Source organism: Castor canadensis, chromosome 1, assembly GCF_047511655.1.
Source record: "Castor canadensis chromosome 1, mCasCan1.hap1v2, whole genome shotgun sequence".
Classification (NCBI taxonomy): Eukaryota; Metazoa; Chordata; class Mammalia; order Rodentia; family Castoridae; genus Castor; species Castor canadensis.
The window spans coordinates 205,927,038-205,943,549 of record NC_133386.1 but is presented as its reverse complement, the minus strand read 5'-3'; the positions used below and the strand labels follow the sequence as shown (position 1 = coordinate 205,943,549).

Sequence of the window (16,512 nt, the reverse complement as noted above, 5' to 3'; positions counted from 1 at the left end):
AGGCTCTGGGGAGGAGGCTAGGAGGTGCTGCTCTGCTCAGCATCTCACTCCAAGACCTGCCGAGGGAGGAGCAGGGCGACTTAATACAGAACATGAAAATGTCACTTGCGACCATCGGTCTCAAAGGGGCACATGACAGGGGAAAGGAAAATGCAGGCAAGCATCAGCAGGGGCCCTCCACACACTGCTGAAGGTGCTTGTGGCTGCTGGGGTCATCCCCAGACTCCATGGCAACACCATCTCTGTGCAGGCGTGAGAAATGGCTCGCTCTTGTTCTGGGGCTTCCTGGTATGGCCATGGTGAGTGACCTCCCAGAGCGCCCATCCAGCCACTCACTTCTGTCAGCCTTTCTTCCCAGGCCTCCACTCAAACCCTGCCTCAGTCCCTGGAACCACTCAGCTTGTCCCCTTCCTCTGCCACTGTGGGCTGACTTGTGACTCAGGCCTGGGTTTGAGTCATCCTGGTGCCCAGTGGCCACAAAGCTGGAAGGACACAGAGCCAACACCTAGGGGCCGCACAACACAGGCCTGGGCTGCTGGCTTAAGCCCTGGGTCAGGGTCTGCTCAGGTGGAAACCATACTTCCACATCTGGGCCCCACCACACTGGTAACTTCCAGACGGTGACAACGATTTCGGGGCTCGGGGAGAGCAGAAGGAAGGCTGCGGCCAATTTCCGGTACCATCCCAGCCTGTGCTCAGCACTCTTGACCAGCAGTGGAAATGCTTCAGTACTTTATTGAAAGAAAGCAATAAATAATACTGTGATAAAAATAGTTGAAAAGTAGACTGTACAAACTTTGTTACAGAGTCAGGAAGCTCACAAAAGATCAGTAGAGAACAAACGGGACGGTGAGTTGTACAAGGGAACTAAAAGCAGATGCACATATGAAGACATGCTGCCTCCAGCCACACAGCAGGCAGGATAAACGACGCGCCTCCATCGCTCCTTTCCTGCCAGCCAAAAGTAAAGGTTACATTTGCTACTCATATAATCCAAAATGGCTCCCCCATCAAAATCTAAACATCTATGGCTAGGTTCATTCTTCCAATGTGTTTACAAACTATGCAAAAGGATGATTTACGTAAGAAAAATAAGGCCTTTATCAGAGTTATGTCACTCCAGGGTCTCCTGCCTGTGATTGGTCCTCCAGGAGTGGCGGGGGAGGGAGGCTTTCCAACTGCGCCCCCCGCCCAGGGTTGGGGTTCCCAGACAGGCAGGGTCACCCCAACACTGCTGAGAGTGCAGCTCCCAGCTCATGGCTTCTGGTCAGTCTCTGAAGCAAGTGACCCAAATCCAGAGGCTGAGCTAGGGAAGGCAAGCCAGTGCTAAGGGGTGGTCCCCATGTTCTGACAGCCACTCGCCCATCCTGTCAGAAGCGGAGATTTCTTGCTAGAAAAAGTGTAGTTAAGGTCAGTCATTTAAAACACATCAACAATTGCTTGAAATTAAGTCGGCTTGTTTCAAAATGATTGTTGTACAGCTGGGTAGAGGGTAATGCACATTGCTGGGTCACGATGATTTTATAAATGTAGTAAATCCTTTCCTCTGTCATGGTTTTTTCATTACAAAATTAAACAGTGATAATTACAATAAATGCATAATTTACAAAAGCCCTAATTCGTTCATAGGATTTTATACATACAAGCATTACAGTACATTCATTTCAAGGACTAAAATTAGGTATAAGAACATGAGTTGATTCAAAAGGATATTTATAGCCTGGATATACATGAAAAAGTAGGTAACTATATAAATGAAGCCGTAAGCTTACATAAATAGAAGAACATTAAATTCTAAAATACTTTCTCTATGGTGTTCATGGATTTTTCACTAATTTAAAAACTCTGTAATAAAATATCTTAGTGTCCATATAACAAGAATTAACGGATCGAAGACTCCATTGGATCTAGAATGTGGTCTCTGCTGGATTCAGAATGCTGTGTAGTCATCTGTAGAAGTAGTGAGGGTAAACTGGAAAAGAAGAGCAGACAGAGAACCACTTAGTGCAGGTCACCTGCAGCCACTGCCTCCAACCCAGCGCCAGCTCTCTTCGATCACTAGGCGGACACTGAAGCTGTCCACATCCACGAGAGTGCTCCCCAACTGGCTGCACCAATTAAATAAAAAGACTACTTGGAGTCTGGACCCAGGTGAGTCACCAGGCACTAAAGTGCTGGCACAGCAATGCAGCTTTGTGTTTAAAAAAGCCCTCTGACCTGAAGGCTATTGGTGTTGTGTGATCAGACGGCCTCCTGAACCTAACAATACGCAAATTCCACTAAAACGTGGGGCTTGCTCCACTTGAGAGTGTGTCTGTGTAACAATGCTGCTTAGGAGCTGCACCAGTGTGGACTAACCCATTCAGGTGGAGACTGTCCCCGTGGCAGGGAGCTGTGGGCTGAGTGAGCACGCTCCTTTCTCCCTGCTGCGCTCGGCCTACCCCTTCCCGACACCCACAGACACAGAGTAAGCCAATGTTTTCAGGGTTAAGGAAAAAGTGGAAATACATTTCCCCTTAAAACACAAGGCCACAGTAAGCTCTTTCTGTTCAGTGGTGACAGCAAAAGCTCCTCCCTGGGTGCTGAGAGCTGGCGAGTTCTGGTCTGCAGTTTTAAAGCCAACCACCCCTCTCAGCACTCCAGCTCCTTGCGCACCACTGCTGCACTTGGGACAGTCTCCAGGGTTCCGCTGCTCTCTACTCACCAACAGGAGGCTCTAGCAGGAGTAAGTCCTGACTGTAGCAGAATCCAACCTCTGCGTTCCTGATACACTGCCTGTCTCCATCACAAGAGGAAGCGTGCAAACACAGCGTGCAGTTAGTCTTATGACGTCACACAGGGCACAAGACACACATTTTTATACCCACAATGGCACGTACTGAGTCTGCTGAGGGAGGCTGGGGCACCCAAAGGTGGTTCTCCCCCTCCAGGAGCCCCGACACCGGCAGCTAACTCTGAAACAGTCATGGAGTGCCATAGAAGACTGACTTCAGCATGGACATGAGACAAAGGACAATGACCTAAAGTGACTGCTTTGAACTCTACCTTTAGAGATCACCAGGGCTTGCCCTGCTAGTAGGGGACCTCAAAGAATGGTATGAGAACAAGCTTTTGGCCATGAGGGATGCTCCCCAGCTCTGGTGAAGGGCAGCAGGAGAGGGTTGGAGTCCTTAATGACCTGGATGCAGGAGGGAAACCTGTGGCCGGCACCCACTGCTCTTAGGGGACAAGGCAGAGGGAAAGGGCAGGCCAGCCATAGCAGAGGGCCAGACAGTGACTTATCTTGGGAAACCAAATGAACTAGTCTTGGTCACCACCTGAGATTTTGGCTCTTGTTTAAGAAACGCCAATGTGGCCTGACAGGTGAAGCCCAGCTCCTCTGACTGGGGCGGTTGCCCTCAGACATCAGTAGAGATGTTGCTGCACCAGAGGGAAGCTCTGCTCTCTATCGGTGCACCAGAGCACTTTCAGAAACCCTGTCATGGTTCTAGAAAGGATGTGAGGCAGCTGGTACAGAGTGAGGACACCGGCTGGAACTCACCTTCCTCCCTTACTTACACAGGCCTCCATGAGGCGTGAGAGTCAAGGTCTTCTGCATAGTGTATCCTGTCCACCCTGCAGTCTACCTCAACTCTGTTCTTACATGGTCATCAACACTAGCACAGGAGGACCCACCAGCTAACATCTGAGAGTTATCTTCGTGCTAACTCCTGAAAGTCAATAGTTAGAGAGGTCCTGGGTCTGGATTCCCCTTCAGTGTACTATTAAACTGTAGCAAAAGAAAACGAAGCTTTTACCCAACAGGTTACCCTGGCAAGCCATCCTCACCAAAAGTGCTCAGCTTAATAAAACTTTATATAAATGTACTTTTATGGCCAGCAAGAGCAAAACATACTTATGGGAGGAGCTAACAGAAAATCACATAAACCCATGTATACAATTTTTAAACCCACTCACTATCCTACAGCACACCCCCACTCCCCCTCCTGGCCATCTGCATCAAGAGGAGAGGGAGGGAGGGGTGTGTGTGACAGGGGACTGCCAATGGCCACACACCAGCACTGACACAGAGGACTTGTTTAACTGTCCAAACCATCCAGGAGAACAATAGTGTTGTGATGTCAGTGTTACAGATGGGGAGACTGAGGCACGGCACAGCTAAATGGCCTGCTCAAGGTCATGCACCTCCTAGCAGCAGAGCTGCTCCTGGCTGTGCAGCGCAAGGTCAGAGGTGAGAGGCCTGCTGGGGCAGAGTCCATGTCCACTCTCAGCCAGCTGTGTTTCCAGTCAAGCAGTTATCAAGAAAGCCCAGTGCCTCGACTCCCTGCCCAAAGAGGAGGAAGAAAGGAAGGGCACAGCTCAAAGAAGGTGGGAACTGTGCTAGCTACAATTTACTCGGCTTCTGTGGAGAAGCCCCAGGAGTAAATGAGGTAGTTTGAGAGATGCTACACTGCAACTCTGAGCGAGCTTGCCAGGGCTGCCTGTCAGAGTCCTGTTCTTACAATTACAGTCAGCTTCAGCCCTGGGAACATATGGGTGCTAAGCTTTATTAGTGATTCAACGAGACAAGAATTTTTAAAAAATTCTATTGTTAATCTTTAATAAACAAATGTTAGGGTTAACTTTAAAACATTTATATCAGGGCATGCACTGCACGTAAATGTCTTGGAGCACATTCCATGGCAATTAGAGGGCCTACCACATACCGTCCATCTGCATCTTCTTTGGTTGCATAGAGGGTGAGGACATGGAGGAAGTGACCCGGAAGTTGGCGGGGAGCGTCTCTGCGGATCCGGCTGCTAGGCCCCGAATGTCCTTTGGTCTAAACTTTTTCCTCCATGACGGTGCTCTCCTAAAGCTTTTATCATCATCCTGGCAAATTAAAGGGGAAAGCAAGCTTCATTTAAAAGTAAAGGACAGATGCACCTTCGAGGCTGGCTGTGCTTCTGAACACCTGCTGGACCCATGAGCCCACATGCTTTACGCCTTCGATCATAACTTCAGTGTGAAAGGAGGCATGGTGGCACTTCCGAAGGGCCCAGCTGGAGAAGTGAGGATGGTACTGGGCTACCTTGGGGTGGGTTTCTTCTCCCAGTCACATTGCACTGCTTGCCTTGCAGAAATCACTTTCCTGCTGCTCTATAACTCATTTTCACTCTGTCTCCCTCCCTCCCAGCACTGGGCATTGAACTCAGAGCCACGCCCCTGGTCCTTCTGCTCTTAGCTCGGTCTTGTGCAGCATTCCCAGACTTAACAATCATTCCCAAGCTTTCGTCAATCCTGCCTTATGTCAGATCACAGCGAATGGGTGCTGTATCTTTAGACAGGTGGCTTCTATTCTCTTTGTGAAACACAAGTTTTCTTGAGCCCAATGAAGAATGTGTCTTTTTTTTTTTTTGGTGGAACTGAGGTTTGAACTCAAGGTCTCACACTTGCTAGGCAGGCACCCTTACTTGCTTGAGTCACTCCACCAGCACACTTTTTTGTGTAATGGGTTTTTTGAGATAGGGTCTTTTGGACTACTATCCTGGGCTGGCTTCGAACCATGATCCTCCTGATCTCTGCCTCCCGAGTAGCAGGGATTACAGGTGTGAGCCATCAGCTCCCAGCTTGCTAATCAATTTTTAAGAGCAAAACTCATCTCATAAAGTAATATTATCTCCACATAGTCCTAAGTATGACAAAATAGCTTATGCTTAACACAAATTGTCAAAATATTAGGGGCTCCGAGTGTAGCTCAGTGGTAGAGCATTTGCTTAGCATGCATGAGACCCTGGGTTAATCCCAGCACCTTACAAACAAACAAAACCCCAAATCATTAGCTGAAAACTCACCTCATCAAACCTTCTGTCAGTCCCCATGACCAAAAGGTTGTTGAACTCTCTTTCCAAGACAGCTCGAGCCTAAAATAAAATCACCACCAAAACTTTCATAGATCTAATTTGTAGAATGTTGGTATATTACAATTATGTTTTAAACCAAGACCTTAAAAATGCACTCACTGCTAGGAATGCACTGAGCTAACATTTAAATTAGGGCTTTTAATAATCTGTGGATGCACCTTGGGGAGAGGGATCCAAGGTCTCTTGGAAATGATAAGCGGCAACTAGGTAGGACAGCTAAGGATATTCCCAAGAAATGTTCAATGTTCTGTAGAGGAATGAAATTTCTGTGATTTTCAAATGTGTTCATGAGTCATAAAGAAGGCAATTACCATAGAAGTAAATTTAGTTAAGACCTCCATGTGGCACACCTAAACATGCTTCTCTTTCACACAGGAACTAAAAAGATACCAGTTTTTAAAAGCATATGGGCTAGAAGAAAGATCCCCCTCATTTTGTTTATTGCAAGAATCTCATGCTTGCAACAGAAAGTTGGACAAAAATAAGGAAAAATGAAGCATCTGTGATTTTGAACCATTGTGTTACGATTAGTTAAGGAATGATTACTAGTTGTCTGAAGCCCCCCGCCCCCGAGATCAATAACTAAGTGTCTGCAATGAGGCCCAGTGCTCACTGTGCCCTCGACGTGGATAGCCCTGAGCTCACCTGTGTGTTCTGTGTTGGGATCTGTAGCAACAGGGCCAGTGCACTGAAGTCGAAGGTTTCGTCTAACGCCAGGAGTGCGCCATGGACGCCGCTCTCTGTGAGGTTGTTTGCATACTCTTTGAGGCCAATTGAGAGGGTCCAGCGGATCACTCGGTCGTTGCTCCAAACAAGTACATCTGTGAAGGACAGCAGCTGTAAACAGGGCTTCAGAAGCCCTCCTCACCACACCCCTTGTCGCACAGGAGAAAAGCTCCCCTCGGATCCCAAGCCTTTGGTTTCTGACCCAGATGTGATCCCGCAGGTGCTGCAGACAAAGTCAAGCACACCAGTTTGCAGCACTGGTGTTCTGGCCCTGCTCTGTTCCAGTGAAATCTCCCCCCAGAACCCTTCCTCCAGGAAATGCGGGGAACGAAGCTTGTGCACACTGTACTTCCATGGACTAGGACGCCTGGCACCAGGCACGCACGCTGCATGCGCGGTCTTCATTTAAATACCGTAAACATTTCTCCTTTTCCTTTCAGCCAGAATCTTGGTATGCAGCCCAGGATAGCCTTGAACGCGTAACCCTCCTGCCTGAAGTTCCTGAGCGTTTGGGATTACAGGCTCAGCCACCATGCCCACCTCTCCCAATGTGCATTCATTCATGGATTGAGCAAAAGAACAGATGCTTATTATGCAGAGTAAAAGAAAAAAAAAGTCCCCTGTATGGGAGGGATCTCAAAAAGCCACTCTCCCATTTTAAAGAGAAACTTAAAGGTTCCCTAGCATATTGAGCTTTGAAGCTCTTATCTTACGAAAATTAAACTATTAAACTTCCTCTAGCCAAGATCTAAAAAGAGCTACAGTAAAAATACATTCAGCCAGTTACCCATCACCTCCAGACAGCTTCTGTCAATTATTAAAAGATGTTCAAGGGACAGAGATGACAAATGGGAGTGGATGATGTTTTGCTCCCAGTGCCCTTGTCTGGGCAAAAGGCCAGAAACATATACTGTGTAAGTGGCAGGATTCAAAGTAACTCTTTTTTTGCAGACTGGGGTTTGAACTCAGGACCTACACCTTGAACCACTTCACCAGCACATTTTTGTGATGAGTTTTCTTGAGATAGGGTCTCTTGAACTATGTGCCTGGGCTGGCTTTGAACAGTGATCTTCCTGATCTCTGCCTCCCGGGCAGCTAGGATTATGGACGTGAGCAACTGGTACCAGCCACAGTAACTCTTCAGAAGCAAACTACTCTTCAAATGTACAACCGGTTTCTCGGCTGTTTGCTTTTCCTGGTGGAGCAAGGGTTCAATCCTGGGTGTTGTGCATGCTAGGTAAGTGTTCTAACACCAAACTACAATGAACCCCAATGCTCTCAAACATATTTTTATATAGTAAAAACAGGTGCTCATGGGCCCTGGTGAGGATGACAGACAGACCTGTGGAGTGTCTGGAACCACTTACTGTTTGCTAGGCTCACTTCTTCCCATCACTGCTAGCATTATTGGTGACTTCCTGACTGCCAAGACTTTCTCAAGTATAATGTTTAGTGTCACACTTAGAGGAAAATGACTGTCCCTGTTAATTGGAGGGCTCTGGATGGGAGGCACTGCAAGAGAAACAGGCCCCATGAGCAGCGGCTCCTCTGGCACCTTCCTACCTCCTTCCTTTCAGGCCACAGCCTCTGCCTCTGGGCTTCTGTTCCTCCCTCTGAGGACAGAGCCGCATGGTCTTCTCAGATGAAAGCCTGGAACCTCTCTTCACACTTCAGTCAGTGAGCAAGCAGCAGGGGCCTGCTCACCTTTGCGCTGTTGTGCTCTAAAGGGTGGTAGAGCCTTTCTGAGTGAGAACTCATGTGCCATACGCAAGTCACATGAAACACGCCAGCCCCACAGGCTGAGGTATGCACAAGCTCTCTCAAAAGTATTCTTTTCTTCCCTCCCTCTCCCTCCTATCACCACACCAGGCAGTTGTCTCCACTGCCTTCCCTGACTTTTTTCTTGGGGCTGGGGATGGGGCCCGGGGCCTCCAGCACCACTGTTGAGCAGACAGTCACTCCGGTGGCACAGGAGTGTGTTTGTCCACTAAGCATAGGGAACTCACCTTTTAGCTCATTCTGGCTTTCTTCTCTTCTTCTTTGCAGTTCTTTGCGGTCATAATTTAACCTTCTCAGGCACATAATACCACACTGGAAACTGTTTCTGTTGAGGGAGAGAAAGACTGGTCATATAAATAACAATGAAAAAAAGTCTCTCAGTCAGCAGGAATCCTACACTAGCTCACCTGTGGAAACTGTCAACCATTTTCAGCTGCCCCCGCAGGTCTTTCTTGGTCAGATGGTCCAGCATCCTAGCATCCACAAGGCACTCCATGAAGTAGCTGCGGTACTGAGGGAGGCCCAGGCTGGGCAACCACTCGTTGCCGATCCACTCGTGGTTCATGTCCCCATATGCAAGTGTCTGCTTGTCATAAATGGTGATGTCAGTTACGGATTCTCAATCTACTGCACAGTCTCTAGGTTATGAAAGCTAAACTACCGACAGCATTGCTCTCTATGGTTTCCAAATCGTGTGTCCCTTCCTTGCCTTTTGTTTGCTATTAGAATTTCATACAAAAGGAATCACACCATTAAAAAGTGTAGAAGTCATCTGTGATCAACTTGTTTAACAAAACACACCAAGATTGTGGCCAGCAATAAATCCCTTTCTGGAATAGTCTCAGTGTGCAGCAAAACAAGGGAAAGTCACGACTCACGGACAAGCTTGAAGGATCAACTCACCTTTGCTCACTAGAAATGACCTATAACTGGTTTTGACTTTATTTTTAGCTCTTTGTTTTCCTAGAGGAAGTATCTGCTTATTTTAAAATCAGTAAAAGTCAATTTAAAAACAGTTTTTAAAAGATAAGATGACTGACAGGGCTGAATGGAGAAACAGGCAAACGCACAGTTATATTCAGAAGACTCCCAGAGTCCTCTCCCAACAACTGGCTAAACAAGCCAAGGAAAGAACAGAAGGGAAAACTCAGGAAGAAGACTGCAGCAACACTGTCAACCAACTTGACCTAGTTAGATCTGCTGGACACCACTACTGGGAGGCCACCATACTGATGCTCAGCTTCATACAGACCTCTGACTCCCACAATGCACTACAAACCTCAAATTCCTATCCTTAAGTGATCCTCTTGCCTCAGCCTCCCAAGCACGGGGACTGAACCCAGGGCTTCACATGCTAAGCATGTGTGCTAACCACCAAGTCACACCCATCTCTCCATATACTCAGATTCTAAAATGAGACAAATTGTGTTCTCTGACCTCAACAGAAGAAAATTAGCAATCACTAAGCCAGATGTGGTGGTCTATGCCTGTAGTTCCAGCTACTCAAGAGGCTGAAGAGCAGTCTGGGCAACACAGAGAGACCCTGTCTCAGGTAGACAAAAATATCCAGGAATCCTCCAAATATCTGAAATTAACTACTTGTAAATAACTGATGCAAAAATCCTTACAATATTAACAAACCAAATTAACAATGCATTAAAGTAAGAAGGCATCATGACAAGACAAGTGACTCCCCTCACTGGAGCAACACAGCTTGGCTGAACACCTGAAAAGTCAGTACCTTTCCCTATGGAAGGACTGAAAAGCCACACTATCTGAAGAACACACGGCAAGACTCACTGTCCCTCTGTGGAGCATTCTGGGCTCTAGGGATGAGGACAACTGCCTTGGCATGACGCACACCCTACCCAGCCAGGGCGAACACATGGTGGTGGAGCAGGGCTGGTGGTGAGCAGGGCTGGTGGTGAGCAGGCTGAGTGCTTCCTGAGAGGAGAAACCAAGCAGCAGTGCCCACTCCAGCCCTGCAGTCAACACTGTATTGCAAGTCCTAACCACTGAAATAGGGCAAGAAACAGCCATACAGAGATCTGAGCTCCCTCATCTGCAGATGGCACAGTTCTCAATGTAGAAAAGCCATCTATGAAACAGCTGTCAGGACTAAAGTGTGAGGCTAGACAAGTTGCAGGAATCAAGGCAATACATAAAAATGAACTTGATTTGTAAGTACTAGAGGTGAGCTAGAACTGAGGTTTTAAAAATATACTTTATAACCGAACAGCTATGTGCAAGGTCTGTGCACTCAGGCATATCCGAGAAAAGCCCTCAAGCTCTCAGCCAAGGAGGTCTAAGTCACACTCGCAGGAATCCTGAAGATACACTGAGGGGTCCTGGGAACAAAACTCACAACGCCCCCCTTGCTCTGCCTTGAAACGACTGCCAACGGTCTAATTTCTTATTTGCTCCAGTCAAGCTGGGAAGAATGAAACTCTAATAAGCATGTACAAATTCAAATATAAAGTTGTCTTTCTTTCTCTAAACCACCATGAGTGACAAATGCACTCGGGCAGTGGCTCACTCTCAGGGGCCTGGGACTCAGAGCCTGCGTGTCTGATGCATCCTCAATGGGCTGAGGCAAAGACAGTCTACGTGAAGAATGGCGTGGAAACAGCCTCCTGGTTCTGCTGGCTCGCTCACTATGGACAATCACATTTCTCGGGCTGGTACCGCCACAGCCCCAGGAGACCTTCCTATCCTAGGCCGTTAGGGCAGTCTCCCACGCTGCAGCGCACTGAGGCAGAGGAGACACCACAACATTTACCTCCATCAAGATGCTGCAAACACAACCCAGCTTTGCCTCAGATGTGGCTCCATGAAGGAGAGGGGATTGTGCCTCCCCTGTTCACTGGTGGCTCCTGGCAGGTGGCAGTGCGCACAGAGTCAGCACTTTTTACTTGTTAAGTGAAAGGATAAATGTTCTCTCCTGAGTGTCCAGGGGCAGCTGATACCTTCCTTGGGAAAGCAGGCTGCAGCCTCTGCCCAGGCAGAGGCAGCTCCATCTGGAAGAGAGATGGTGCGAGCCACACAGGCTTCCACTGGGCACTGCACAAGGGTAATTCTGGCATCTGCATGGCCTCCTTTTTTTTGTCCCCTCAGTATTTGGGTTTGGCCCCCTCATATCCCTATTTCCATTAAAAAGAACAAGTATTAAGCTTATTTAGTTTATACTTCCTGTCTATGACGTGCTGACAATGTCTTGCCTGTCCTGTAAAATTTGCTAAAGCTTAAGTAATTAGGAACTGCTCCCTGTTCAAACTCACTGATGGTTGTTGCAGGTCCTGCAGGGAGGCATCTACCTAGGGTAAGTACTTAACGGGGTGGTTCATCTGGTGGAGAGCACAGAACACCTAAACCAAGAGTGGGAAAACCCAAAGTTCATAGCTATTCTCTGATTCTTCAAAAAAAGTGATTTTAAAAGTGACTACCCTGAAGAAGTACAAATAGGAGGGAACAGCTGTTTCAATCATCATCTTGTAATCAGGGAAATTCACACTAAAATTATTTGCACATTCTCCAAGTGTACACTGACTCTTCTAGGGTCCTGTATCCTGTCCATTGTGAATGTCCAGAACTGTAGGTCAATGTCTGGAGCTGCACTGGGCACCAAGCCCTGCAGTCACTTAAGTGAGCTGCCTGAATGTAGAGGGTGCAAAAGAGCTGGGACAGAGCTCCTTCTGAGCTGCAAAACTGGGAGCTGAAAACTCAAGACACACATGAAGCAAGAAGAGGCTTAATTTCTGAGAAATTAGTAACATCTTCAAATCAACTTGATATTAGGGTAGTACTGAGTACAACACTGACACCAAGACATAAAGGAAAAGGCACTATGCCAGCGTCTGGATTTGGAAATTTACCTCCCAATTTTTCTACCAGTAGATCTTAGTACGTTACATGTACTTAATCTCAGGAGCTGCCTAAACTAGGTAACTTTGTGTAAGAAGTCCTGTGTTGAACAAGTGATCCACATTAATTAAAAGCAACTCCCGTGACTCCATAGGAGGAGCATTCAAAGTTGTCCATGAGACGAACTCTTTAACCCTGTGCTTTGCATAATAGCACTGAGTCGGTTAGGATACTAAAAACCTCCAGGACAGCAAATCACACGTTCTGTCTGCTACACAGAGTGAAGAAGATAACATTGAAAGACTCCCACCTGAGCCCAGCTTCCCTCCTCATCGTCCTGACGTTACGTGGTTAGGGATGAAGAGAACAGAACTATTAGTGCTGGTGAGCTCTGCAGACGGTGCAGCGTGACCGAGGGGAGAGGGCCAAGTGTCAGCAGCATGCGAGACTCGTGCGTGCAAAAGCAGTGCCCCACCCCTCATGCACTGCAGGCACTCCATGCCGGGCAAGAGAAAGCGGGGTGGGAACCACAACAGAGTGCCACGCTGAGGTCTCCTCAGAAGCAGAGAGATTAAATCTATTCTACATGAGCGAGCCTCCCAACTTTAAGTGCCAGAAAAAAACCTAAGACAAAATACAAACTCTACTTTACATGTTTAGCTAATAACCTAGAGGGGATACTTATCTGAAACAACTGAATGTAAAAGTACATTTTTGTTCTCAACAATAAGCAAAGGACCCTGATGGTTTGACACAAAGGCACAGTGGGGCGTGAGCTGTGGGCTCGACTAACCGTTTGTGGTGTGGCTGCAAGCGTTTCCATCTCTTCGTGTGTTAACCAGACATTTCCTGTGGTCTAAGGTGACCCCAGTGCACCAGCCACATCCAGGGCCAGGAAAGCATGACAAAGAGGAGAGGGGCACACACATAAGCCACAGGCATAGAGAAGGAGCCCTGAGGCAAAGGCCACTCTTCACAGGAAAGGACAGAACATTAACACAAACCCACTGCTTTTTACCAATAGCCACGCCCCACTAACAACGCCATGCTTACCCTGCAGTATTTTTTGTATGAAGACAGGAAAACATTTTATACTTCCAAATTCTGAATCGTTCTCCAGTAGCTTCTGATTCAATATATTCAGAAGTCTCACTAGGCTGGAGGTGTAGCTCAGTGACAGAGCACTTGCCTTGCACGAAGGAGGCCCTAGGTTTTCAGCAGGTGCTCTACCCCTTCAGCCACTCTACCAGCCCTTTTTTGTGTTGGGTATTTTCGAAATAGGGTCTCTCAAACTATTTGCCTGGGCTGGCTTCAAACTGTTATCCTCCTGATCTCTGCCTCCTGAGTAGCTAGGATTACAGCCACAGGCACTCGGCTAGGCCCTGGATTTGATCCTTAGTGCTGCAAAAACAAAAAACAAAAAAGCAAACAAAAAAACCACCCCAAGCCCCCAAAATCAGCCTCACCCCAACAGATTAACAATATAGAACACAGCAGGAAGTTCCAGCTTTGACCCTGTGAGGCTGCTCAGCAGGGGTTGATATCAACGTCCCTCTCTGGAGGACAAGGGCCAGAGGTAGCCTATAAGGCAGAGGGCACAGCTGAGTCACAGGAGTGACAAGCAATGTGGATATGACAAAAACAGTGGCACTGGGTCACCATAAGAGCTATCGAGGAACTAACTGCTTGTGCACAGTAAGCAACTTGTGGGTGCCCAGCAATGTGGCGTCTGCCTTTCTTCCAGGACGCCCATCTCTTGTCACTCACTGTCAAGTTGAATGTATAAGAAGCTCCTTTATGAAGATGCTTTATGAAAACTTCCTAGAAAGGCCACACTAATGTCAAGCAGTTGAGGAGCAGCGCAGTTCTAGATTATAAAAAAGGGCTGTCTGAGCCACAGGTAAGAACTAAGGCTCACTATTCATCTCTGTAACTCATTCATTAAGAAAAATCCCAAAAGAAGGAACAAACAGAAAAACCTCAACACATTTTTTTGTAAAGTCTTGTGTGCCCTGGGTCAGGCCCTGGCCTGCTACTCAGAGATGTGTGTCTACGAGGCTCTTGGTCACAGCTTTTCTCTCCAGAGTAGGTAAAGTGGAGTAGGAGCTGGCCTGCCCTCATCCCTGACAAGGATCCCTGCTTCCACCAGAACAGCCTTTAGCCGTTTGGACCAGGAGAAGCTCTTCAAGGATGCACAAGGACTTCCTACACGGAGAAAATCCTACGAACACAAATAACATTTGGTGGACACCAGTGAACTCTTGAACCCCCATGGGGTCCACAGCTCTTCAAACAAGTCACAGACAGCACCAATGGTCATGTTACAGCCAGCAAGCTCATCTCTTATCCCATTTAAGGTTTTTTTTTTTCCTTTTTTTAAGACAGGGTGATCTGGAACATACTATGTAGCCCAAGCTAGCCTCAAGTTCTCCATACTCAAGACTTAGCCTCTGGAGGGCTGAGATTATAGACATGCTCCACCATACCCAGCTCTCTGCTTTAGTTCTGTATGAAAAACTCCTGCCCATAGGAAGGGGAAGTTCATTAAACTCTCTGGGGAGCAGCAAGCAGCTTTTGCTGTGACATCAGCTGCACACAATGGGTGTCAACCAGGTCTGGAAGAGTTAGAACTCTGCAGGAGACAAAACATCTTGCTCTGCAACTCCTGCTCACACTTCACAAGTCCACACAGAATGCTGATGAATAAGCATAGCACAACCCCACTTACTTTTAATTCTTTTTAAAACAAACCTGTGTTGAGTTCTGACTCTCAGTATTGAGGGAGCTGCCGTGATACTTACAAAGTGGGTCGCAGTTTGATTTCTATGAAACTGCTAACAGACCAGCCCATGGCTGCAGAGGTTAGGTGCCCACCTGGGGAAGGAGCGGCCCTGGGGCTCCTGTATTTATAGTTTGCTAAAAATTGAAAAGCACTTACACTATATAATTTGTTTAGGATTATCTACATGCAGTACAAATGCTAACTATTCACTTAATTGTGAAATAGGAATGAAATTCACGAAGTTTAACTATGTACATAAAATATTTTGCAGCCTCAAGAAGCCTTTAGACTGATCTGGAGGCATGGCTCAAGTGGTAGAGCGGCTGCCTAGCAAGCATTAGGCCTTGAGTTCAAGGTCCAGTACTACCAAAAAGTAAATAAAAGAAGCCTTTAGATTGACTCAACTTTGATACTTCCACATTTGAATTCTGAATTTCTGATAATCAGCTTCTAGCTTTTTTACCCGCCCCCCTTTTTTTGAAAGTGGGATTGGGGTTTGAACTCAGGGCTTCATGCTCACAAAAGGAGGTGCCCTACTGCCTGAGCCACACCTCTAGCCCATTTTGATCTAGTTATTTTGGAGATAGTGGGTATGTCTTGAACTATTTACCTAGGCTGACCTTGGACCTCATACTCCTGATCTCAGCTTCCTAAGTAGATAGGATTAGAGACTCGAGCCACTGGTGCCCAGCTCAAAACTTGTATTTTTTTTAATGAGGACTTTCTAGCCATGTATGCTGCAGTCCAGGTTGGCCTGCCTCCTGAGTGTCTGGGATTATAGGCGTGCACCAGCACACCTGGCCCTAGCCAAGCTCTCATAAGTTTATGTGTGTGTGTGTGTGTGTGTGTGTGTGTGTTGCTAGGAATTGAAGGAAGGGCCTTGTGGGTGGAAGGCAAGCATTCTACCACTGAGCTACATCCCCAGCTCATAACATTTTCCAGAGCTCTTTCCCTGTATCTGCCTGATGTAACTGGGAAGACCTGGGACTGCGGCTCCCACTCCCAGGAACACATGGTTCTCGTGAGCGTACCGTCCTCGACGTGGGCGGGGCTGAGGGGCTGGTCAGGGACATGATCTCCTGGATGGCCAGCCGCAGCTTGAGCCTGTGCAGGGGGTTGCTGATGCCGATCTCCCGCTGGATCTCGGTGTCAGACAGGGCTGACATGATGGCTCCGCTTTTCACGTTTGCTCGGCAGGCGGCCACGTACCAGGCGGGCATCCCCACCCAGAGCTGGAGACGAACAAGGAAGCCAGGGTGTCAGGTGCACAGTGAGGAGGTGCATCCACAAGGTCACATGACACAGCACAGGAAAGGGGAGTACCTCTAGCCACACAACCACTGTGGGTCCATCCCACTGCGCAAACGGCAAGCCTTGCCTCCGGGCTTCCTCCAGCAGCTCATGTCTGCAGAAGAGACAGTCACAACAACCACTGTTATTATACACCTATGAAACAACTTC

At 47.6% G+C, this 16,512-nt stretch overlaps 1 protein-coding gene across 12 annotated transcripts in view; it reads right to left on the bottom strand.

The window, feature by feature from the left end:
- Positions 1-715: 715 nt before the first annotated feature.
- The window catches only part of Ppfia1 (PTPRF interacting protein alpha 1), an 80,646-nt gene continuing 64,849 nt past the window's right edge, over positions 716-16,512 (bottom strand). For 4 of the 12 annotated variants that reach the window (XM_074050846.1, XM_074050860.1, XM_074050879.1 and 1 more), the window contains 11 exons: positions 16,375-16,456; positions 16,083-16,283; positions 13,063-13,125; positions 12,580-12,606; positions 8,816-8,991; positions 8,636-8,733; positions 6,549-6,724; positions 5,835-5,903; positions 4,707-4,872; positions 2,705-2,775; positions 716-1,972 (listed from right to left, as the gene is read on the bottom strand). In XM_074050846.1, the coding sequence (XP_073906947.1) occupies positions 2,717-2,775; positions 4,707-4,872; positions 5,835-5,903; positions 6,549-6,724; positions 8,636-8,733; positions 8,816-8,991; positions 12,580-12,606; positions 13,063-13,125; positions 16,083-16,283; positions 16,375-16,456 (1,117 nt within the window). In that variant the 3' untranslated portion in view covers positions 716-1,972; positions 2,705-2,716. The remainder of the gene's footprint in view (positions 1,973-2,704; positions 2,776-4,706; positions 4,873-5,834; positions 5,904-6,548; positions 6,725-8,635; positions 8,734-8,815; positions 8,992-12,579; positions 12,607-13,062; positions 13,126-16,082; positions 16,284-16,374; positions 16,457-16,512) is intronic. The other 8 variants (XM_074050852.1, XM_074050895.1, XM_074050882.1 and 5 more) reach the window with 6 other exon arrangements.